This window comes from Grampus griseus (genome assembly GCF_964374135.1).
Source record: "Grampus griseus genome assembly, chromosome: 3".
In the NCBI taxonomy this organism is placed as follows: domain Eukaryota; kingdom Metazoa; phylum Chordata; class Mammalia; order Artiodactyla; family Delphinidae; genus Grampus; species Grampus griseus.
Genome location: NC_139019.1, coordinates 90,209,140 through 90,235,637, shown reverse-complemented (window position 1 = coordinate 90,235,637; position 26,498 = coordinate 90,209,140). Strand labels below are relative to the sequence as shown.

General features: G+C 39.7%; 1 protein-coding gene across 1 annotated transcript; it reads right to left on the bottom strand.

Moving 5' to 3' along the window:
- Nucleotides 1–20,003: 20,003 nt before the first annotated feature.
- Nucleotides 20,004–26,371, bottom strand: TSLP (thymic stromal lymphopoietin; the record flags this gene model as incomplete). The annotated part of the gene is made up of 6 exons (XM_082650312.1): nt 20,004–20,308; nt 22,257–22,391; nt 23,018–23,062; nt 23,845–23,981; nt 25,172–25,365; nt 26,148–26,371. The coding sequence occupies 6 exons, from the start codon at nt 26,369–26,371 to the stop codon at nt 20,192–20,194; spliced, it is 852 nt and encodes a 283-aa protein (XP_082506438.1). The 3' UTR covers nt 20,004–20,191.
- Nucleotides 26,372–26,498: the final 127 nt, after the last annotated feature.

Here is a 26,498-nt window from a genome sequence, read left to right as displayed (position 1 = left end):
TCTTCATGATATAATTATCTAGAGGGCAGTGTGAGCATGGTTTGTTGTCAATATGATTTGAGCAGATTTTAGGTACATAATAAACACAAAATGAGGATATTATGATTAGAGGTATCCACCAACCTGGAAAATTGGTAAGAAGAATTGTGAGTGCATAATTCCCCATGCTTATCTTATTGGTACAGAATTAGCATCCACCGGTGCAAAAATGGTCTCCCCAGAAGCAATACCCTGCCAATCAAAGACCTCTCCAAAACTAGAAATTTGAAAGGAATAATAGATTCTTGTGGTTCTCTTTCTTACCTTTTTAAATTTATCCTGCTATAAATCTCAAAAGGCCATATAAAACTATATTCATGGGTCAGTTTAGAATTCTAAATAACTGAATACATGGCTGAATGTCTGACTAAATTATTGTCACTGGTGGTGGTCAGTATGTGAAAGGATCACTGAGGCCTTACCACCTAGTATTCAGATTCAGAAGGAGAGGGGTGGACTACAGGTATCTGCATTTAACAAGCTTCCCAAGTGATTCTGATACCAGTAGTCCACAAGCCACTTTGAAACCTACTGACTGTTGAGGAAATGACTGGTGAGAAAACAGTGATGCTGTTGGATACTGGCAATACATGAGATCATAGAATGTGTGCTTCCAGTACTTGTTATCAAGGCTTCAAACTCTCTGGCACCAGTTGAGAAAGGGCTTTGCTGAAATTACATGGTCTTGCATGATGGAAAACCTCAGTCATATATGGTCCTGAATCTCATTACATTCACCCTGAATTCTTCAAGGAAGTTCCAGGGAGAGGAATAACTGAATCTCATTAAGAATTATTTGCAGCCCTTTAAGAATAATGAGACTATTATTCTACTCTTCTAGAGACTAAAGTTTATTTTCTAGAGAAGTGAATCCTAAGTAATCCAGATTTGGACAGCAGGCACAGAAAGACGTTGCAGCTGAGACTGGCAGATGAAGTGAACATCACACACTGACCAGTCGGTCTCCCAATTTCTTCCACACCATTCTCCCAGAAAGCCAACCTTCAGGCCTGTATACACCTAGAAGATTGCAGGAAAACTCAGGAAAACTGAACAGTTCCAAAGAAAAGACCTACAGATGCTTCCGTTTGGTGATCTCATGCTGAAAATGCCTGTCACCTAAATAACCTACATTTTATTCAGGAAGTATTTATACAACATCTAATGAATGCCAGGCACTTCTAGATGCTTCTGATATCACCATAATCAAATCAGATGTACAAGACTTGTTTCAGACATACACATAATCAAAACATACAAAAACTTGTCCTCATGAAGTTTGTCTTCTATGAAAGAGAGATAGACAATAAAGAAGAAGTAAATAATAACTTTGAAGGATGTTGATAAGTGTTCTGGGGGAAAAAAAGCATAGAGAGGGATAGATAGTGTCAGAGTTACAATTTTAAAGACTTTGCCAGGTAAATTCTCATAGAAAAGGTAATGTTTAAACAATATATTGGATAAAATATATTTTTTGTATCCTATATACATTATGAGTATGTAGGATACAAAAAATATATTAAACTCATATAACTAAATATTGACAATATTATTTAATACTTACATAGCATATGTATTTTCAAATAATGTTAATAAAACAAATGTCCATGTAATCACCATTCACATAAAGTAATTAAACATTGATAGTAACTTAGAAGTTTCCCAAGTAACTTTTCAACATTACATACCCAATTCTCCCTAATCATAAATAATCGTTACTAATTCTGTGATAATCATTCTTTTGCTTTTTAATTTATTCATATACCATAATTTATTTAATCAGGTCTTATTGTACAACATGTAGCTATTTATAATTTTTTACTATTACAAATTGGATCCCTGGATTGTAATTCTGTTTAAGCTACTGTTTCTCTGGGTAACTATTACTTTCCAATTTTCCTGTGAATCAGATGCTTGCCCGCCACACATCAAGAAATTAGCAAAAAAGCAATAAATGAACAAATGTATGAGTGTGTGAATGAGTAAATAAATGAGTAAAACAGGTTATATTCTCAAATATGTCACACGATGTCTAGTCCTTAAGGAACAAAGCAAAACAAGAGAAGACAGCTCTATTCCAAAAAGCTTGGATGGAGAGGCTAAGGTAAAAAATCAGAACACTATAGGAGAGGTTATCTTTTAACATAAAGCTTTTATCAAAATATTTCAAAAATAAGAAATTGACTTTCCTAAGAAAACTCTTGTTTTGCCCCTACCCATCCTCCTTCATTCCCCTCATACCCTTTATTTCTGTATTGGTTGGAAATGATCGGGTTGGACACACAACAAAACAAGCAAACTGGAAAACAAAATGATCTGCCTAGTCTATGGGGGGAAAAAAGAATGGGGGCAATATGGGATTATGTATAGAACTAAAGGAAAAGTTAGAGAATCATGCTTCAAAAAGGACAGCAGCCAGAACAGTTCCTATTTTTTATTTTTAAATTTTTCTTTCTTTCTTTATTTTTGCTATCCTTGCCCCTGCCATCTTGAGTCTACTCCTTTGGGATCAGGGAAGGAAGAGGATGTGAAGAAAATACCCCATTTAGATGGTACTCTTGGTAGTACTTTCTTGACTCTGAAATGTCCTCTGTCTCATGCAGCTTGCCCAACTCTTGATCCCTTTCAAGAGCCCAGTAGTTACAGGCTATTCTGACTAACCTGCCTCCCTCAGATTTCTCCTAATGAGAGGTAGGCATTATTTTCTATGCACTCTGCTTTATCTGGAAAGATACATAAGAGGATCTTTCAAGAACTCTCTTATATTTCATTTAGGTGGGCATGGATTTGAGCCTACAAGATTATGCAATTCAGCACACTTGGCGTAAGTCGTCAATTTCACATGCTTGTACATAACCCTAGTCTCTATAATTGTTTTGTTTTGTTTTGTTTTTGGAGCCACATACTTAGCTTGAGAATTGGAAATTTTGGGAAACTCACTTCCCTCCTTCTTGGTGAGGTTGGTGAGAAAACCATAGCTCTCTCTACATCTACAGAATCTCTTCAAAGAACCCTCTAATTACTATCTAGCTTTCTCTTACTTTGGCTGTGATCCAGTTATAGTCACTAGATCAGGCTGGCAATATCTTAAGCAAGTCCTAAATGAGTGTCTTGCAAGTTTTCTTTAGAAGGTTCATGGGCAGAGGAGAGTTATTTATCATTTATTGTTCTCAGCTTTGAGACTTTAGAAAAAGTTTCACCCTGTAGTAGATCGTTTCCAAAAATGATCATGACATTATTGCCCATCCCACATGCCTGTAATACAGTGTGATCTTGACATTACTACCATAGAGTCTTGAGATCTCTATCTTCTCCTCTTGAACCTGGGTGGATCTTTGACTGCTTCAAACAATAAAGTATGGTAAGCATGCTACTATGTGACTCTCAAGACTAGATCATATGGGATTGACATATATACACTAATATGTATAAAATAGACAACTAATAAGAACATGCTGTATAAAAAATTAAATAAAAATCAAATCAAAATAAATAAATAAATGTTACAAACCAAACAAAAAAAGACTAGATCATAAAAATCCCTGGCATTGCCACCTTGCTCTCTGGGAATGCTCACTCTTGGAGTCAGCCTCCATTCAGAGAAAAAGCCCAAAATAGTTCATGTGGAGAAACCACATGGAGAGGCCGTGTGCAGTATTTCAGCCTGTCACCCAGCTGTGGTCTCAGCTGACAGCCAGCATGAACCATCAGGCATGAGAGTATGGGCTAGAATGTTTCAGCTCATAGCTGTCGAGTCACTCCCAGATTTCAATTCTCTCAACTGACACTCCATCCCAGCTGTGCCCTTTCTGAATTCTAGACCCAGAGAATCCATAGCACAATACAATGTTTATTTTAGGTCACTAAGTTTTGAGTGGCTTATTTTACAGCAATAGTAACTTGAACACATTAAATACCTTGTTATAATAGTTATGCGATTACTTAAGCTCTTTTCTCTGCATAGTGTCCTCAAAGCTCCCCTCTGGATAGCAAACATTCTCCCTTTTATTACTGGCCCAGTTCAAGTTCTGCCTCCTCTGCAAATCCTTCTCTGACTTTTTCAGTCCATAAGGAGCTCTCTTTTCTCTGAATTCCTAAGTATCACTTCACTTAGTGCTTGTTTTCTGTGGTAGACACATACTTCTTTTCATTCTTAGTTAACAGAATCCCCACTATGTTCACATAGCAGAGGGCCTCATGGTTCACTAAGGGTTAATCCCCTCCCCTGAGTAGGTGAATATCAATTAGTCTAATATAATTATGGTAATTAATATTTTTCTCACCAGAGATTAGTTTAAGCAAAGGCTTGAGACCTAATTCTGGCCAATTAGATTTTAAGGGAAGTCTTTTGGGAGGTTTTGGGAAAAGGTCTGTCTGTTTAAACAAAAAGGTGGGGGGGGGGACATAATTGAAAACGGCTTTCTTCTGCTTAAAGTTATTGCATCTGCATATAAAACCTAAAAATTCTGCAATCACCTTACAACCATGGGGAGAAAATCCTGAGGAAAAGGCAACATGATGAGAAAACAGAGCAGAAAGACAAAAAGAATCTGAGTCTTTAATGATATATTTGAACTACTAAGTTACCAAACCCTGAAACCATCTTTTCTCTCATATTATTATATGACATAGTACATTTTTCTCATTATTTAAGCCAGCTGAATGGAGGTCCTCTATTACACACAGAGATGGATTCTGTTTTCTGCTGAAAGTTCTAGAGTACTCAATTAAATTGTGGCTTAAACAATAAAGCTATTTATTATCTCATGTTTCAAGGAATTTAGAGGTAGTATGGACCAAGAGTTGGTTCACTAACTCAACAATATCATCACAGACCAAGATACTTTCCAACTTTATACTTTGCCATTGTCAGTAAGTCAGTGATAATCTTCACTTCATGGTCACAAGGTGGATGTAGTCATTGTAAGCACAATATGCAGAAACAAAATATCCAGTCAAGAAGAATAAGGCAGAGACCTTCAAGATGGCAGAGGAGTAAGACGCGAAGATCACCTTCCTTGCCACAAATACATCAAAAATACATCTACATGTGGAACAACTCCTACAGAACACCTACTGAACGCTGGCAGAAGACCTCAGACTTCCCAAAAGACAAGAAACTCCCCACGTACCTCGGTAGGGCAAAAGAAAAAAGAATAAACAGAAACAAAAGAATAGGGACGGGACCTGCACCAGTGGGAGGGAGCTGTGAAGGAGGAAAGGTTTCCACACACTAGGAAGCCCCTTCACTGGCGGAGACGGGGGTGGCGGGGGGGAAGCTTCAGAGCCACGGAGGAGAGCGCAGCAACAGGGGTGTGGAGGGCAAAGTGGAGAGCTTCCCGCAGAGAGGATCGGTGCCCACCGTCACTCACCAGCCCGAGAGGCTTGTCTGCTCACCCTCCGGGGCGGGCGGGGCTGGGAGCTGAGGCTCGGGCTTCGGAGGTCAGATCCCAGGGAGAGGACTGGGGTTGACTGCGTGAACACAGCCTGAAGGGCGCTAGTGCGCCACAGCTAGCCGGGAGGGAGTCCGGGAAAAGTCTGGAGCTGCCTAAGAGGCAAGAAACAATTGTTTTGGGGTGTGCGAGGAAAGGAGTTTCAGAGCATTGCCTAAATGAGCTCCAGAGATGGGTGTGAGCCGCGGCTATCAGCACGGACACTAGAGACAGGCATGAAACGCTAAGGCTGCTGCTGCAGCCATCAAGAAGCCTGTGTGCAAGCACAGGTCACTATCCACACCTCCCCTCCAAGGAGCCTGTGCAGCCCGCCACTGCCAGAGTCCCGTGATCCAGAGACAACTTCCCCGGGAGAACGCACGGTGCGCCTCAGGCTGGTGCAACGTCACGCTGGCCTCTGCTGCCTTAGGCTCGCCCCATATCCGTACCCCTCCCTCCCCCCGGCCTGAGCAAGCCAGAGCCCCCGAATCAGCTGCTCCTTTAAGCCCGTCCTGTCTGGGCAAACAACAGACGCCAGAGGGCGACCTACGCACAGAGGCGGGGCCAAATCCAAAGCTGAACCCCAGGAGCTCTGCGAACAAAGAAGAGAAAGGGAAATCTCTCCGTACAGCCTCTGGAGCAGTGGATTAAATCTCCACAATCAACTTGATGTATACCCTGCATCTGTGGAATACCTGAATAGACAATGAATCATCCCAAATTGAGGAGGTGGACTTTGGGAGCAACTGTAGACTTGGGGTTTGCTTTCTGCACCTGATTTGTTTCTGGTTTTATGTTCATCTTAGTTTAGTATTTAGAGCTTATTATCATTGGTTGATTTGTTTATTGATTTGGTTGCTCTCTTCCTTTTTTAAAAATATATATCTTTTTTCCTTCCTTTTTCTCTTTTTGTGAGTGTGTATGTGTATGCTTCTTTGAGTGATTTTGTCTATATAGGTTTGCTTTTACCATTTGTCCTAGGGTTCTCTCTGTCCATTTTTTTTTCTTTTTTTTAGTATAGTTTTTAGCACTTGTTATCATTGGTGGATTTGTTTAATGGTTTGGTTGCCCTCTTTCTTTTTTTAATTACATTTTTATTTCTTTATTACTTTTTAATTTTAATAATATTTTTGTATTTTAAAATAACTTTATTTTATTTTTTTCTTGCTTGCTTTTTTTTCTCCCTTCTCTTCTGAGGTGTGGCTGACAGGATCTTGGTGCTCTGGCTGAGTGTCAGTCCTGAGCCTCTGAGGTGGAGGAGCTGAGTTTAGGACATTGGACCACCAGAGACCTCCCGGCCCCACATAATATCAATCAGCAAGAACTCTCCCAGAGATCTCCATCTCAATGCTGAGATCCAGCTCCACTCAACGACCAAGAAGCTCCAGTGCTTGACACCCCATGCCAAACAACTAGCAAGACAGGAATACAACCCAACCCATTAGCAGAGAGGCTGCCTAAAATCATAAAAAGTGTACAGACTCCCCAAAACACACCACCAGACACAGTCCTACCTACCAGAAAGACAACATCCAGCCTCATCCACCAGAACACAGGCACCAGAACACAGGCACCAGTCCCCCCCACCAGAAAGCCTACACAACCCACTTAACCAACCTTACCCATTGTGGGCAGACACCAAAAACAACGGGAACTACGAACCTGCAGCCAGCGAAAAGGAGACCCCAAACACAGTAAGTTAAGCAAAATGAAAAGACAGAGAAATACACAGCAGATGAAGGAGAAAGGTAAAAACCCACCAGACCAAACAAATGAAGAGGAAATAGGCAGTCTAACTGAAAAAGAATTCAGAGTAATGATAGGAAAGATGATCCAACATCTTGGAAATAGAATGGAGAAAATACAAGAAATGTTTAACAAGGAACTAGAAGAACTAAAGAGCAAACAAACAATGATGAATGACACAATAAATGAAATTAAAAATTCTCTAGAAGGAATCAATAGCAGAATAACTGAGGCATAAGAACAGATAAGTGACCTGGAAGATAAAATAGCGGAAATAACTACTGCAGAGCAGAATAAAGAAAAAAGAATAAAAGGAATTGAGGACAGTCTCAGAGACCTCTGGGACAACATTAAACACACCAACAGTCGAATTATAGGGGTCCCAGAAGAAGAAGAGAAAAAGAAAGGAACTGAGAAAATATTTGAAGAGATTATCGTTGAAAACTTCCCTAATACGGGAAAGGAAATAGTTAATCAAGTCCAGGAAGCACAGAGAGTCCCATACAGGATAAATCCAAGGAGAAACAGGCCAAGACATATAATAATCAAACTATCAAAATTAAATACAAAGAAAACATTAAAAGCAGCAAAGGAAAACAACAAAAAACATGGAAGGGAATCCCCATAAGGTTAACAGCTGATCTTTCAGCAGAAACTCTGCAAGCCAGAAGGGAGTGGCAGAACATATTTAAAGTGATGAAAGGCAAAAACCTACAAAAAAGATTACTCTACCCAGCAAGGATCTCATTCAGATTGAACAGAGAAATTAAAATGTTTACAGACAAGCAAAATCTAAGAGAAATCAGCACCACCAAACCAGCTTTCCAACAAATGCTAAAGGAACTTCTCTAGGCAGGAAACACAAGAGAAGGAAAAGACCTACAATAACAAACCCAAAACAATTAAGAAAATGGGAATAGGAACATACATATAGATGGTTACCTTAAATGTAAATAGATTGAGTGCTCCAACCAAAAGACATAGACTGGCTGAATAGATACAAAAACAAGGCTAATATATATGCAATCTACAAGAGACCCACTTCAGACCTAGGACACATACAGATTGAAAGTGAGGGGGTAGAAAAAGATATTCCATGCAAATGGAAATCAAAAGAAAGCTGGAGTAGCAATTATCATATCAGACAAAATAGACTTTAAAATAAAGACTTTTACAAGAGACAAAGAAGGACACTACATAACGATCAACGGATCAATCCAAGAAGAAAATATAAAAATTGTAAATACTTATGCACCCAACATAGGAGCACCTCAATACATAAGGCAAATGCTAAGAGCCATAAAAGGGGAAATCGACGGTAACACAATAATAGTAGGGGACTTTAACAGCCCACTTTCACCTACAGACAGATCATCCAAAATTAAAATAAATAAGGAAATACAAGCTTTAAATGACACATTAAATAAGATGGACTTAATTGATATTTATAGGATATTCCATCCAAAAACAACAGAATACACTTTCTTCTCAAGTGCTCATGGAACATTATCTAGGATAGATTATATCTTTTTTTTTATTGGAGTATAATTGGTTTACAATGTTTTGTTAGTTTCGGCTTTATAACAAAGTGAATCAGTTATACATACACAAGGATAAGTTATATCTTGGGCCACAAATCAAGGCTTGGTAAATTTAAGAAAATTGAAGTCATATCAAATATCTTTTCCGTTGACAACGCTATGAGACTAGATATCAATTACAGGAAAAAAAATCTGTAAAAAATACAAACACATGGAGGCTAAACAATATGCTACTAAATAACCAAGAGATCACTGAAGAAATCAGAGAGGAAATCAAAAAATACCTAGAAAAAAATGACAATGAAAACACGATGGCCCAAAACCTATGGGATGAAGCAAACGCAGTTCTAAGAGGGAAGTTTATCGCAATACAATCCTACCTCAAGAAACAAGAAACATCTCAAATAAACAATCTAACCTTACACTGAAAGCAATTAGAGAAAGAAGAACAAAAAAAAAACCCCAAAGTTAGCAGAAGGAAGGAAATCATAAAGACCAGAAGTAAATGAAAAAGAAATGAAGGAAATGATAGCAAAGATCAATAAAACTAAGAGATGGTTCTTTGAGAAGGTAAACAAAATTGATAAACCATTAGCCAGACTTACCAAGAAAAAAAGGGATAAGACTCAAATCAATAGAATTAGATACGAAAAAGGAGAAGTAACAACTGACACTGCAGAAATACAAAGGATCATGAGAGATTACTAAAAGCAACTATATGCCGGTAAAATGGACAACCTGGAAGAAATGGACAAATTCTTAGAAAAGCACAACCTTCCGAGACTGAACCAGGAAGAAACAGAAAATATAAACAGACCAATCACAAGCACTGAAATTGAGACTGGGATTAAAAATCTTCCAACAAACAAAAGCCCAGGACCAGATGGCTTCACAGGCAAATTCTATCAAACATTTACAGAAGAGCTAACACCTATCCTTCTCAAACTCTTCCAAAATATAGTAGAGGGAGGAACACTCCCAAACTCAATCTACAAGGCCACCATCACCCTGATACCAAAACCAGTTAAAGATACCACAAAAAAAGAAAACTACAGGCCTATATCACTGATGAACATAGATGAAAAATCCTCAACAAAATACTAGCAAACAGAATCCAACAGCACATTAAACAGATCATACACCATGAACAAGTGGGGTTTATCCCAGGAATGCAAGGATTCTTCAATATATACAAATCAATCAATGTGATATACCATATTAACAAATTGAAGAATAAAAACCATATGATCATCTCAATAGATGCAGAAAAAGCTTTGGACAGAATTCAACACCCATTTATGATAAAAACCCTCCAGAAAGTAGGCATAGAGGGAACTTACCTCAACATAATAAAGGCCATATATGAGAAACCTACAGCCAACATCATCCTCAATGATGAAAAACTGAAACCATTTCCACTAAGATCAGGACCAAGACAAGGTTGCCCACTCTCACCACTCTTATTCAACATAGTTTTGGAAGTTTTAGCCACAGCAATCAGAGAACAATAAGAAATAAAAGGAATCAAAATCGGAAAAGAAGTAAAACTGTCATTGTTTGCAGATGACATGATACTATACATAGAGAATCCTAAAGATGCTACCAGAAAAATACTAGAGCTAATCAATGAATTTGTTAAAGTAGCAGGATACAAAATTAATGCACAGAAACCTCTTGCATTCCGATACACTAATGATGAAAAATCTGAAAGAGAAATTAAGGAAACACTCCCATTTAATATTGCAACAAAAAGAATAAAATACATAGGAATAAACCTACCTAAGGAGACAAAAGATCTGCATGCAGAAATGTATAAGACACTGATGAAAGGAATTAAAGGTGATACAAATAGATGGAGAGATATACCATGTTCTTTGATTGGAAGAATCAACATTGTTGAAACGACTATACTACCCAAAACAATCTACAGATTCAATGCAATCCCTATCAAACTACCACTGGCATTTTTCATAGAACTAGAACAAAAAATTGCACAATTTGTATGGAAACACTAAAGACCCAAAATAGCCAAAGCAATCTTGAGAAAGAAAAACAGAACTGGGGGATCACGCTCCCTGACTTCAGACTGTACTACAAAGGTACAGTAATCAAGACAGTATAGTACTGGCACAAAAACAGGAATATAGATCAATGGAACAGGATAGAAAGCCCAGAGATAAACCGATGCACATATGGTCACCTTATCTTTGATAAAGGAGGCAAGAACATACAATAGAGAAAAGACAGCCTCTTCAATAAGTGGTGCTGGGAAAACTGCACAGCTACATGTAAAAGAATGAAATTAGAACACTTCCTAACACCATACACAAAAATAAACTCCAAATGGATTAAAGACCTAAATGTAAGGCCAGACACTATAAAACTCTTAGAGGAAAACATAGGCAGAATGGTTTATGACATAAATCACAGCAGGATCCTTTTTGACCCATCTCATAGAGAAATGGAAATAAAAACAAAAATAAACAAATGGGACCTAATGAAACTTCAAAGCTTTTGCACAGCAAAGGAAACCATAAACAAGACCAAAAGACAACCCTCAGAATGGGAGAAATTATTTGCAAATGAAGCAACTGACAAAGGATTAATCTTCAAAATATACAAGCAACTCTTGCAGCTCAATATCCAAAAAACAAACAAACCAATGCAAAAATGGGCAGAAGACCTAAACAGACATTTCTCCAAAGAAGATATACAGTTTGCCAACAAACACATGAAAAGATGCTCAACATCACGAATCATTAGTGAAATGCAAATCAAAACTACAATGAAGTATCACCTCACAACAGTCAGAATGGCCATCATCAAAAAATCTACAAACAATAAATGCTGGAGAGGGTGTGGAGAAAAGGGAACCCTCTTGCCCTGTTGGTGGGAATGTAAATTGATACATCCACTATGGAGAACAGTATGGAGGTTCCTTAAAAAACTACAAATAGAACTACCATATGACCCAGGAGTCCCACTGCTGGGTATATACCCTGAGAAAACCATAATTCAAAAAGAGTCATGTACCACAATGTTCATTGCAGCTCTATTTACAATAGCCAGGACATGGAAGCAACCTACGTGTCCATCAACAGATAAATGGATAAAGAAGATGTGGCACATATAAACAATGGAATATTACTCAGCCATAAAAAGAAACGAAATTGCGTTATCTGTAGTGAGGTGGATGGACCTAGAGTCTCTCATACGGAGTGAACTAAGTCAGAAAGAGGAAAACAAATACTGTATGCTAACATATATATATGGAATCTAAAAAAAAAAAAAAAGGTTTTGAAGAACCTAAGGTCAGGACAGGAATAAAGATGCCTACGTAGAGAATGGACTTGAGGATAGGGAGGGGGAAGGGTAAGCTGGGATGAAGTGAGAGTGTGGCATTCACATATATACACTACCAAATGTAAAATAGATAGCTAGTAGGAAGCAGCCGCATAACCCAGGGGATCACAGGGAGATCAGCTCGGGGCTTTGTGACCACCTAGATGGGTGGGATACGGAGGGTGGGAGGGAGACGCAAGAGGGAGGCGATTTGGGGATATATGTATACGTATAGCTGATTCACTTTATTATACAGCAGAAACTAACACAACATTGTAAAGCAATTATACTCCAATAAAGATGTTAAAAAAAAAAGTATAACTCCCAGCTTATGTGTTTAAAAAAAAAAATTCCGCTTTTGTAGATCAGGGGTTGGCAAACTTGTATAAACAGCCAGTGAGTAAATATTTTAGATTTGCCATATGGTCTCTATTGTATCTACTCAGCTCAGTCATTGTAGCCAAAAGCAGCCACAGTAAAATGTAAATAAATGCATATAACTGTGTTTCAATAAAACATTATTTATAGACAAGGAAAAAATAAAAATAAGAAGAAAAAGAATAAGGAAGGAAAGCTCTTCCAGAAGACCCACAACAGACCTACCTCAGGTTCTTTTGACCAAAACTACATTCTACACTCACTTTTTAGTGGCAGAGGAGGCTGAGAAAACAACTGTTTGGCATTTTTCAACATTGCTAGAGGGAGGTGGTCCCTGCCACCAGCTACAGCAGCAACCTTGAAGCATAAGTAGATTATTTCTTTGTACTCTGGCATATTCCAGTCCAAAGAGCCTAAAAATTTCCAACTTAGAGATGCTGTTCATAACAGGTAAACATGAAAGTCGAGTTCTTTATGTTTTTTACAGGACAAGATCTCAGCAGAAGAGTTCTTTGTTCTCTTTTTTCCTACTCTCTCCTCTCAGGAAATCAAAACTAAAATGACATATCATAATACTTTAACAACAATATTAATTTAAAATCCCACTAAACTTTCAATGTCTTGTTCTATCAAAAACTGTAATGAACATTAGTTAACTTTCCTTCGTGGTATCTCCCACCCCTCTTTTATGAACATGGCACCAATCAGAATTACAGGTTATTTGCAGAAATTATAATCGTAGAATTGACAACAATATCTAAAATCTTACAAGAACCCTCAGACCAAAAACCACTTGCAAAATCAGAGTTATAGTAACAGACAGAAAAGAAGTTGATAAAATTTGTGATTATTTAAGTCCAAATGTTTCTTAGGAAAACCAGATTATTTCTGTGGAAATTTGCAATATGATGTTTTATCAAATCAGATTCTTTGGAATAGTTTATGATCAAGAGTGATCTCTCTTCCTCTGTGGGTGCAGAAGTGAAAGAGCTCCTTCATTTTTTTCTAAAACTCCTTTTGATAATATAAAAATCACATTTTAAGGCTAGACTCTGAGATTTCATTGGTCAGCATTAGCAGCACAGAGATATTTTATATAGCTTAATTTCATTTGCAGAAATGAAGAGTTGAATATGATTTATCTTTTCCTTTTTCTTCTTTCTAGTAAAAAAAGGTTACATTAATACTACCTGTGGAAAAATGAATAATGCTTTCCAGTTGGCATTCTTTTCACACCAAACACTTAATAAAGTACAAGACATTATTTTATTTTGCAGAAGTGGGGTTGAGTTCTGACTCACAGTACCAAGAAAGCATCATTACCTATTAAAACAAAAATATTCATAACCCCAGATTTCATTTGCAGTGTTAGTCTTCATTCACTGGCACTAATAATCAGTTTAAACTGTAGGCTTGAGATAACTACAAGAAAAATGTTAATCACTGTCAGCTCTATATCCTTTTATTTTTAAAATAAATTTATTTATTTTGGCTGTGTTGGGTCTTCGTTACTGCACACGGACTTTCTCTAGTTGTGGCGAGCGGGGACTACTCTTCGTTGTGGTGCGTGGGCTTCTCACTGCAGTGGCTTCTCTTGTTGCGGAGCATGGGCTCTAGGTGCGTGGGCTTCAGTAGTTGTGGATCACGGGCTTAATTGCTCCGCGGCATGTGGGATCTTCCCAGACCAGGGCTCGAATCCATGTCCCCTGCACTGGCAGGTGGATTCTTAACCACTGCGCCACCAGGGAAGTCCCTCTATATCTTAATTTAAATAAAAATGTATCTCTATAGGAAGAAGAACTTTGCATTTTTAAAAACTCTTCATACCATGGCCACATAAACAACTTTCTGTGTTTTTTCCTCTCTGCCAGTTTTGAAAAAAAAATTAAATAACAACATAATACCTAAAATTGGGGATAGACTGTAGTCTCAATACTTACAGCAATCACTTAAAGTAATTACATTAAAATTTGTAGTACCATAATTTCTCAATTCTAAGTTGCTAATTTTTCTGCATTTTAATTTTTTTGGAGCTTGTGATACATTGTACAATTCATCAGGTTAATGTAGATTTCCATTGTTGTGTTTAAGATGATGGTATTTTCTTCTCTGTTCTTTTCTTTTTTAATTTACTTGAAAAGCTGTAAATGGATGTTGGACCTTGCATGGAATTGAGGATGTCAAATGATAACTACCCAGTCAGTTTGGCACTTGGTATTTTGAATATTCAAAATGACACACCCATCGTACCCTTTGACTTTATAAGTAGTTTCTATAAAATGCCTTGGTTCTCAGTCCAGAGATATTTTAGGAGAATTTCTCATCAAAAGATTAAAAAAAACGAGATACATTATTCTTCTAATTTCCCTTTTCTTTGGAATATAGGAGTAGGAAAAGATGAAACATGACTAAATAAACATACAGGAATATATTAGCAGACCGAACATGCTTTTATGACAATTGCTGTGAATGTGCTCAACTGTGCAGGTAAAAGACAGTAATAATAAACTTAATTTGGGTCAAAGGCCAAACCCCAACTATTAATAATTAACTGAAGACAAACTATACACAAATACCACAGGCAAATATAAATTACAGTTTAAGGTAGAAAATAGCAAAACAAATAAAAAGAGCAGTTTAATATTCACCAAAGCTACAGCTTAGAGTGAAGATTTAATCTCCATAAACCTTTATGTGTTCAGTGACAGCATAAAAATAAATAAAAAGGTGATACATGTTCATGAGGAAACTGATGAGCATAATTATCATGAAAAGTTTTAGCATTTGATTTTGTAGTTTAAAGAAGATAAGCAAGAATTTGGAGAATTTTAATGAAAATATTGGCTTAAGATAGTTATCATATGTTACACACAGAATACATATTTGTTAAATGCCCTTGAACATTTACAAAAATTAATTAAGTGGAGTGTGATAAGAAAAATCTTAATACATTTCCAAAGGTTTCAGGAAATTATAGAAAAAACAAAAAACATACAAAATTACATATATTTCACGATCAAGTTCAGAGTGAAATCTTATGGAGGAGATAAGATTTTGTTGGCATTCAGATAAACTGCAGCTTTCAACATTAAGTAACAACAACTACACACTCAGAAAAAACAAAAACAAACAATGAAACCTTTACTCAACTAGCTCACACAAAGGGAAATAAAGAGGTAAGGTAAACTTAGAGGTTGATTGACCCACCCATTCAATTATGCATTTAAAACCTCAGGTTCTTCCCATCTTATATCTCTGCCATTCACACTATCTCAAAGCAGGTCTTAGGATAATTGCCAATTATAATTGCTGTGGCATATTTATTTGTTCATATCCTGTAAGAAGGGGTAGCCTATCATCCTATTGTCCTTAAAAGTAAAGAAACATTTTTCAGAGCTCTCAGAAAAACTTAACACTTATTGTTCGTCATGAAAAGTGGGATATGCTTATCCCTTAACAAAACTGAACTGGGAGAATTCCATATGCTTCTTTGATTTTAGCTTGGTTACCTCTATCAACTCCAAACGAGAATATTGGGGCCCACCTACTGGCGTGGATTAATCAGTATTCACCCCAAAATCTGGGATCAATCCCTAAACCCTGTTTTGGATGGGGAAAATGGATGCCTAATTGAGAAGTGGTATAATGCATGTCGAGAAGTCAATTACAACATCTATTAGGTAAGGGGCACAATTCCTACTTGGTAGAAGTTATTTCTTATTTAGAAATCTCAAGTTTCAGTCTCAGGTAATGAAAAGTGCACACTTTGGAATCAGCTAGATACTGCACTTACTAGTTGTGCTACTTTGGGTGTTTTACTCCCTAAGTCTTTTCTTGCATCTATAAAATGGGGATAGTGGCTAGCTAACAGGATTGTTGCAAAGATTTAATAAGATGGCAGAAGAAACGTAAATGATAAAGCTACTCAGTAAGAGCTGTTTCATTTATGGTAATCCTTGTCTTCAATAATGGCAGAAAATGAGCACAAAGATACTCCCAACTCTTGCTGTTTAAACAGAAACTAACATGTAGAAATCAGCAATTAAGGCTATCCAATGTTAAATTCATTTCTATTTAATAGACAATATTATGATTTTAACATGAAAGAATGTATAAGAAGTACAGGGGAAATAGTCAAAGAGAGAAAACCAAAGAGCTAAGGAAGAAAGAGGAAGTTCTAAAAGGACATTCTGTAGGCCTTTTTAATTCCTTTGGCTGCTTTTAAGATTTTCTGGTTTTAAGCAATTTGATTATGATGAATTTTAGAGTACTCTTCTTTGGGGATTTTTTTGTGCCTTATTGAGTTTTTGGAGCTGTGAGTTTATATAGCTTTATCAAATTTGGAAATTTCCATTGTTTCTTTCTGTATATTTTTTGCACCTGTACAGTTCACTCCTTAAGAGAATCTGATTATACATACATTAGGCACCTGCAGTTGTTTTACAGCTCACTGATGGTCTCTTCATTTCTAAATTATTTTTTCTATCTGTGTTTTACTTTGGATAGTATCCACTGGCATGTCTTCAAGTTGACTGATTTTTTCTTCTGCAATATCTAATCTACCATTAATGCCATCACTGTATTTTTCATCTCACACATTGCAGTTTTCATCTCTAGAAGTTGAACTCGAGTCTTCTTTATATCTTCATTGTCTCTATTTAAATTTTTGGACCTATTGAAAATAGTTACAAAAAATTGCTTTAATGTCCTTGCCTGCTAATTTTAACTTCTATGTTAGTTATGTTTAATTTTCATTTTTTCTTTGCATCATGGGTTGTATTTCCCTACGTCCTCGTGTCTGATAAATTGCATGCCAAACATTGTGAATTTTGCCTTGATGGACCTTTTTTATTCCTATAAATATTCTTGAGGTTTGTTATGGAATGCAGCTAAGTTACTTGGACACTGTTTGATCCTTTCAAGTCTTGCTTTTAAGATTTATTAGGTGGGATCACTGCAGCACTTAGGCTTGGGCTAATTATTCTCCATTCGTGAGATAAGACTCTTCCAAGCACCCTACCCAATGCCTAAGGAATTGAGATTTTTCTGTCTGGCTGATGGGAATAGGAATCTTTCTGACCCTGAGTGAGAACTGGGCACTATTCTCTGTTATTTCAGAAGATTCTTTGCCCAGTCTTGTGCAGTTTTCTCACAGTGCCCATGAGGACACACGTGCTGGTCAGTACTCTGCTGAATACTCTAGGGACGCCCTGGAGCAGGGGTCCCCAACCCCCGGGCCGCAGACTGGTACTGGTCTGCAGCCTGTTAGGAACCGGGCCGTGCGGCAAGAGGTGAGCGGTGGGCAAGAGAAGCTTAGTCTGCCGCTCCCCATCGCTCGCATTACTGCCTGAACCACCCCACACACCCCCGGAAAAACTGTCTTCCACGAAACTGGTCCCTGGTGTGAAAAAGATTGGGGACCGCTGCCCTAGATTATTCAGCAGGTCTCCAGGTTTCCTCCGCTGTGTGCCTCTCTCTCCCTTGGTACTCTGTCATATGAACTCTACCGCCTTGGTCTCTCTGGACTCTCAGCCTGTCTCCTCAACTCAGGAAGCCTGCTGGCTCTGCCTGAGTCCCCTCCCTGAGCCATGTTCAGGAAACTCAAGCCAGTAAGCTGGGGTAACTGTAAGGCTCACCTCATTTGTTTCCCTTCTTTCAGCATTATTGTCCTTTATTACTTGATATCCAGTTTTGAAAACCACTGCTCTATATATTTTGTATGTGTATTTTTCCTTGGGGTGTGTGTGTGTGTTGGGTTGGGGGAGGTTGTTTCAGGCAGGAAGGTAAATCCAGACCCTGTTATTCCATCATAGCCAGAAACAAAAATCTTCAAACAAAAATTTTAAGTACAAAATTGCCAAGCTGTCAACAATTGTGTGATTAAACTTTCCAACCTTCTTTCCACTACTACAAAGCAGTCTTAGACAGAAAATTAAAAACTAAAAAGAGATTTACCAGACTCTGTAACAGCCCTTATTTCTCATCTTTATAATGAAACAGGTATTTAAACAGCTAAATTTAAAATGTTTTTCTTACTATTTGCCAAGGGCTTTATATTTATTATGTATTTTAATTCTCATAATAATCCTATAATGTAGGCAACATCATCCTTCTTTCAGAGGTGTAGAATCTGAGACTCAAGAAAGTTAATTAGCTATTATCCTCATGCATAAACCATTATCCTTAGGTTTAGGCATAAATAATTGTAGATAATAGCAATCAGTGAAACTTTATTAGTTGATATTCTATAAACAATGGATGTCAAAAAGCATAGCTGTATTCAAAAAGTATAATGCCAGCTAGAACAAAAACATTTGAAAAAAGTTAAAACTTTTGGGGCTTCCCTGGTGGTGCAGTGGTTGAGAGTCCGCCTGCCAATGCAGGGGAAAGTTAAAAGTTTTGAGTAATGGAAAGGAACGGTAAAAAACCCAGATCAGCTCATTATTATTCTCTGGCATAATTCTCAGACAGTTGGTTTGTAAGATTTAGAAAGAAATACAATTGAGATATTTTAAAAATACCTTTAATTTTTTGGATAAGTTTATTTGATTTACAGATTTGAGGGATGGTAGAGACCATATATTTTTAAATCAGTAAAGCATTTGAGAAATTTCCCCTGACCTTTACTTTGATATGACTATAATAAGAAAATGGAGATTCAGTTCTACAAAGTTAAAGGAACTTTTTTAAAACAAAGAACATAGACAGATGACTTTAAATGCCTATTGAGATGCCTATTTTGAAGGTTAGGCATCAAAAAAAATTCAAGAAAAGGATGATTGGAAAGTATCCTGAAACCACCTATCCCCAAATAGTCTCTCTATAGGTAGGGTCAACAGGCACAATGCAGAAGGGGAGTGGTCAGTGGCTCCAAGGATGAGGGGAGGGAAAGAACTGTAGAAAAGTGATGCCCCTCAGAAAAGTATGTATGTGAAAATTGTCTACTACATTAAAAAGACCATTCATAAGGAATGAATTTGAGAATTATTTTATTAAGAAAAATATAGTGTCATTAACAAAGTAATATGTACATTTAAAAAACTGCTTATAAAATAAATTAAAGATACATTCCATAAATTTAAAAAATATATATATTTAAACTCTAACAAAGGCACTTCTTCGGGATTGGCTTGCATGTACCACTCTTGTCTGTTAGATAATTTTTAAAATTTGGCTTAGAATACGTTCACAATATTTTGCTTGGAAATTATTTCAAATTGCTTCATTATATGTACAACTCTTGTGCACTCTTTTTTCTTTAATTCTCTTCTTTTGTAAATTTTTGGTCTAAAAAGACAAGAAGTGTCAGTACACATGGAAGAAATGTCTCCCTTTTAAACAGAGGTTTACATGCTATAGTGTTCAACTTTTTTCCTTGAAAAAGTTCTCCTTCTACTACACTTTTAGATCCTTTCTTTGAGCAGGGCTCATGTAGTTCCAGCTGAGAATTACTGCCACAAATTCAGTGGTTCAGGCATGAATGCTAAAAAAATGTCTCCTCCGACATCTGAAGGACAGTACTTCCCCCATATTATAAACCTATGTTAAACAATAAAAGCTTATAAAAATAAGCTAAGAAACCCTTTTATAATTAAAAAAAACTATTAGTGGTCTTTTAAATGTCACAGTTAGAGTTAACAGTTCCATCTACCTAATAAAGATGATTAACTTTGTTGCTGTGAAATGTGACTTTACCGAAGGTTTACTTTGTTTCTATGAAATGCGGCTGAAACGTCTCCACAGTTCTATCAAATATGAGACTTGTTCTAGGCATTTATCTGTTTTGACTTCTCTTTTCCTTCTTTTCTTCATTGTCTGAGTATTATTTATCTGTGGAATAGGAGAAGCAATAGTCAAAATTAATTGTCACCATCTTTGAGTGGCTGGTTATTTTGTCTTCTTTATGCAAATCTCTCAGTCTGTCCCCCAAGACACCTACAGCTTTCTCCAGAAGAATGCACTCCTGTCTCTCCACCCAAGTACTTCAAGGCCAAGCACCACCTCCTTCACAAGCCCTCTGCTAATTGCTCAGACATTTCTTTTGGAAATTCTTCTAGTGCTTCAGAGTGTTTTTCACTTAACTTGGCTCTCAATTACCTACTGTTTTATCATGGGTATTCCCTGTAGCACTGAGCACAATGCCTTATAGATAAGAAACACTATTTATTGAATGATTAAATTGATAAATAGCTGATGATTTCATGATCTCCCTGACAAGATCATAAATTCCTCAAGAAAAGGAGTCATCTCATGCCTCTTCATAGATACAATTCAGTAGACCTATTATTTGTACCCAAAGTGCTCCCACCTTCTGTCCCTTCCAACCTCCTAGATGTGCTACAGACACCTGAAGGCTTATTCTGAAGAGGAGTCTAACTGTCAAAAAAAGATTGCAATCGTCTGATATATTCCTTCACCTGAATTACTCTCAAGTAGTGACTGACTGGGCCTCCTAGACACACAGTATTCAGACCAATAAAGTTCACCAGGTTACAAAGCATGGTTACAAAGGCTTACCATCTACAGTCTGCTAAATCATAATTAAATATTATTGGTTTTAGGCTCTCTCCCTTTGGGCTTGGGAGAGGGCTGAAATAAATCACTCCAGACGTTCCCTTTCTCACATGTTGTCCAAACTTATCTAGCCTGTCCTCTATGCTCTTCTTACATGGATGAACATCACTGTGGCCATCTGTAGATTTGCCAGAGTCTCCTTAAGAGAAGGTATAGAGCCAAACAGGTTTTTCACATGGCTGCCTGGTATTGAGCTTCAATCTTCAGTCCCTAAAAACTAACAGCCTTGGTCACTCAGACACTCAGTGTGCAGACTGATAAAGTCCACCGGTTAATAGGCCGCAGTCATACAAATCTGCACTGTCTCTTTTTGTCTTTTTAAAAATTGTCATCAGGAAGATAAATTCCCTGCTTTTCTTGCCTGCTGAAATAAATATTTATTGAGAACTTGTTACATACCAGGCACCGTTCCAAGTGCTTTTACATATATTGACTCATTTAATCCTCATAAACACTCTATATGGGACTTGCTAGTATGATCCTCATTTTGCAGATGAAACTGAACACACAGAGGCTAAGGAATTTATCCAAATTTTCACAGAAGTTAGGGGGCTAGGATTCAAAATCAGGCAGGACTGTGCCCAGACTTCCTGCCCCTAGCTCTGCACTGTTTCCATATTTAAAGTTACACATTCATTCAAATGCACGTAACTGCGTATGCAAAAGATCCATTATGTAAAGAGAGAGCAATAGCACCCATACAAGCAATTACGCAAACATGGAGTAGAGATTTAATGTATAATTTAACATTTAAAGAAAGACGTATACAATTATTAAATGATAATCCCAAGCAATGCTGCTCATAATACTTTGGAATGGATAAGAATCTCATAAAGAGCCCATACACGGGGACTGTGATTTTGAAGGTCTAGCCTGGGTCCCTGGGAATTGGCTTTTGGACAACCACTCTCCCATGCTCGAGAAGCCAGGACATTCTGATATAGGAAGCTCAGTGTTCATACTTTGAAATACTGGCCTAAGGTTTAGAACACAATTCTGCCAAAAGAATCAGAACCCTAGAAACCGATGGGTTTCAATCCAGTTGTCAACGTGGGACTAACCGACAATCTACAGGTTTTACCCGCTCATTTGCCCTTCGAAAGACAGAACCTAAATAAAAGTCACAACTCTGCACGGAAGCCCTACTTGAATTCAAGGTTAGCTCCAAGATATTAAAATGCGACCTTCGGATGCATCGGTTTACCTGAATTCCGGAGTAGCCTGAGCACCTGAGGGAGAGCGTAGCATTAGTTTGCTTGGCGAAGGTTTCCTTGGCAAGTGAGGCGCAGCCGTATATGGGTTTAAAGGTAAAGTGCTCGATTTTAATGAGGCAATCCGGCTGCTCGCAGGCGGCAAAATTTACGAGAAAGGAAGAAAACGCCAGGGAGAAAAAAAAAGAGAGTTGATAAGACATGAGTGAAAGGGGCAGCGGGGGCGGGGGGAGGGAGAGGAGCGGGAGACACTACAAAGGCGATTCGAGCAGGAGGAAAGAGGTCTCGGGTGAGCAGAGGAGAAAGAGCCCAAGGAAGGCGAAGGAAGGAGGGGTGTTACACTGCAGAGGGCGCTTAGGGAGAAAGGACTCGCGCTGCTCTCGCTCCGCCCACGTCTGCAGGTCCGAGGGGCAGCGCTGAGAGCGGAGGCTCGCACCCCGCAAGGGGTGCCCCTGACGTCGTTCCCTGGTCCCCGTTCCCAATTTGCCTTTCCTCCCTAGGGCGAGGGGTAGGAGGAGCCTCTCCCGGACTCCCGCTCAGATCCGACAGACTTCCTCACCTTATATTAGAACGGAAGTGGCGTCCCGAGCTGGGCACCGGCGCAGAGGTTTCCCGCAGCCCAGACGTCCCTACTGGGTCAACGTCACCTGGGAGCCCAGCCACCACCTGGGGTTCTACCCACCGCAGGATACCTCCTCCCCGGGATGCCTGGCATCTCTCTGGAGAAAGCCAGAAGCACTAACCACTTACTCACCGCGTCTTCACAGTAGACGAACTTGTTAAACCTGATACTCTTCGTCTGGAAGAAAGAAAAAATAGCATACGACAAGGAGGGTCAAGACTTAAATTCACGAGAGTAATCATCGCCCCACCCCCTTCCATTGTTCCCAGGTTTTAAAGATGCTCTGAAAGCAGTTTCCATTTAGGCACTTGTTTCCTTTGCGTCTGTTTCTGTGTTTGACAAGGTAGTGAAACATATAGGGTCTTCAGATAGTGCCTGCTAGTGTTTGAAACTGGGTATCGAATGATCCTGTCCTAGAGGGAGATCTTCATGCATTTCACACATACATGCTCTATCCAGAAACTAGAATAATCAGGGAAATGATTCCTACTGTATATTAAACAATCTGAAGTACCTTTATCCCACAATGGCATCCTAAAGCATCTAGAAAACTAGAAAGACCTGAAGCGTACATTCTACCAGGCTATCCTCACTGGGTAGGGCTTAGCTCACAAGAATTCCCTCCTCTCTTTCTCTTTCTTTCTCAAGCCCTTAATCACTGTCTTCCCCCCCCCCCCCCCCCCCCCAGTGAGGAGGATTTAACAGAGAGTAGACAACCTTGCTGGACACCTATCAATATCTGCTCATCATCAGCATCTGCACATTAATTAGTGTGCCAATTTCTAGGTAGTCAGTTTTGAAGCCAATATATTTCAGTACCACTTGTAAATTTTTTTTTGACAAAATGCTGGGCCATGATTATTTTCCAAATTATTTTTCTTTCCTTGAAAGTTAAATTGTAGTGTGTGTGTGCCTACTCTTACAATAAAAATACATTTCAAAAAAGTTTCTTCACTTACCCCATTTATATATACATTCAGTTCTGGATGAATGACGTCCTGGTAAATATCTTTAATATTCTTAAAGTCACAGTCAGTAAAATTGTAGGTTAGCACGAGCTCTACCAGTTGCAAGATGAAGATCTTCCTGAAAAAAACTGAACAAATAATAAGGTATCAGGCAATGTACTTGGAAACCCAATCCCACCCCAGTTTCACACTAAACTCTTTCCACCAACACTGAATTGCTTCTAGAGCTGCAGGGCCTGCCTTAGGGGTAGGTGCCCAGGCACCACTTGTTGCCTCTCATTCCCAGTGCACACGAAGCCCATATTCACCCATATCGTTGCCTTAGGTTGGAGTCTCCCTGATGCTCTAGAGCTTTCTGGCTCCACATATATAACACCTAAACGCCTACGGGCTCTTTTCTCCTAGGCCAATGATTTTCCTTGTGGTCATTCTCTTCCTTTATAGAATTCTAAATTGATGACATGAAAGAAAAAGCCTAGACAAATCTATGGAATTTTAACATTAGTAAAATCATCAGAATTTCCCTCACCTTCTTCCTTTTGTCTTTGCCCTAAACCTTTGATATGTGCCTGAATGTGCTTTAAGAAAGAGATAACCCCATCTTTCTCCTACAGGGCTGGTTCTAAGACCAAACCCCTTTCTTGGGAAAAACACCCCAAACAGTAACCACTGTAAAAAGTAGGTACCACTGCTCCTGCATGCTGTACACTCTGAGCATTTCCTTTGGCCACCTCCAACTAGTGCTTTTCCTTCTCTGTGGCTACTGAGAAAACGCATGTGCTCACTTAATGGGATACTTTGGAGGGTGGGTGCAGCTTCAGGTTTGGACTGCACTTCCAGATAAAGGCATTAAATATGCATTAGTGACCAGAACCATAGGGGCAGGGACGATAAGAAATTGAAATGAATGGGAAAAGATCTGATGGGCCTCACCCTCAAAAAACTTACTTTCCAAAGCACTTAACCAACTTCGTGAAAGTGCTACTTTTGGGTGACTGGGGCCAACTTAGGGGCTGCAGTCCCTCTAGCAAGTTCTGTAGGTGTTAAGAACTTTTTTTTTTTTTTTTTTTTTTTTGCGATACTTGGGCCTCCCACCGTTGTGGCCTCTCCCGCTGCGGAGCACAGGCTCCGGACGTGCAGGCTCAGCGGCCATGGCTCACGGGCCCAGCCGCTCCGCGGCATGTGGGATCCCTCCGGACCGGGTCACGAACCCGTGTCCCCTGCATCGGCAAGCGGACTCCCAACCACTGCGCCACCAGGGAAGCCCCGGGAAGCCCCTCAAGAACTTTTAAACCCACAAAGTCCACGGTCCTGTCACCTTCACAGCCCCGCTCTTCAGGGCTGCGTTTAGGAACTGGAACTCTAGACGCCAGGATCCCGGCAGACCGCACGGCGCAGTGAGCAGCGAAGCAAGCGGGGCAAGGTGCTGTCCAGCGCGCAGCTCGCCCGGAGGCTCGCACAATTCGTGCGCCCGGCGCCACGGCGCCGAGCCTTAGCCCCACGCTGCGTAGCCTGGACAATTTCGGTCAGCTGGGGCCTGAGCTCCGGCACCTGTTTTAGGGACGGGAGAAGCAACGAGATGGCGGGCTTGGATTTGCCCTCGCAAACTCGTGTGAATCCAGAAAACGGAGTTTAAACGCTGCGAAGTGAGTTAGGGAGAGCGCCCTAGAGGATGCCTAGCCGCCTTCCGTGCTATGACAGCGCCAACAGGGAGTTGAAGGGAAGGAAGACCCAAACCGACGGGGCTGCTGGGGGATGAACCCCTCTCCAGACGAGATTGGCCCGCGCTGCCCCGGGCTCTCCTGACACCCAACTCCCCTCTTGCCCCCCTTCCATCCCCCAACCGCCTTGCGTGTCAGAGCCTGCAGAGTCCAGGTCCTTGGGAAGTTCCTAGGAGTCATCTCCGGAGCCGCCGTGAGCTGCCCAAACAAACAGGGCGCCCCACGTGAGTACTAGCAAATGTCACAGGCCACGCCGAGCCTGGGAACATCAGGGGGTGGCGAGCGAAGCAGGAAAAGTACGGAATCGGGGTGGTGGGTGGGGTGAGGACGCGAGCCAGAAGTGAACTTTTTTTATAGACGGCGTTCCACAGCTGTACCAGTACAGCTGGACCCAATTTGCTCGTTAATGCCTGGTGGTAAAGGTTGTGGCGCTAATAGGAGTGTAGGACAGCCGCTGATTCACCGCTGACTTCAAAGATGGGCTTTTCTGGAACCCTCCAAGTCTAGGATTTAATGTCGTGGCAGTAACCTTTGAAGAGAATTCCTCCGCCTCTCTCTCTCTGCATCACCAACTTTTCAGGGTCTTGTGGGATGATGCCAAAGCCTGATTCATCTGCTATGACATGAGAGGTGTTTCTGATCGGCAGCTGGAGATTGGGTAGGAGGACAGGATCCTGAGACACAGCTTTCTTCACTGGGTTGGGATATGCTGAGGGGGCAGGGGCAGAGGAAAGCAGCTTTTGCCCAGGTTCCACTTGCATTCTTCTAGGGCAGGGGTCCCCAACGCCCCTGGCCATGGCTGGTAGCGGTCCATGGCCTGTTAGGAACCCGCTGCTCATCAGGAGGTGAGTGGTGGGCTGGGAAGCGAAGCTTCATCTGTATTTACAGCTGCCCGCCCCCGCTCACATTATGGCCTGAACTCTG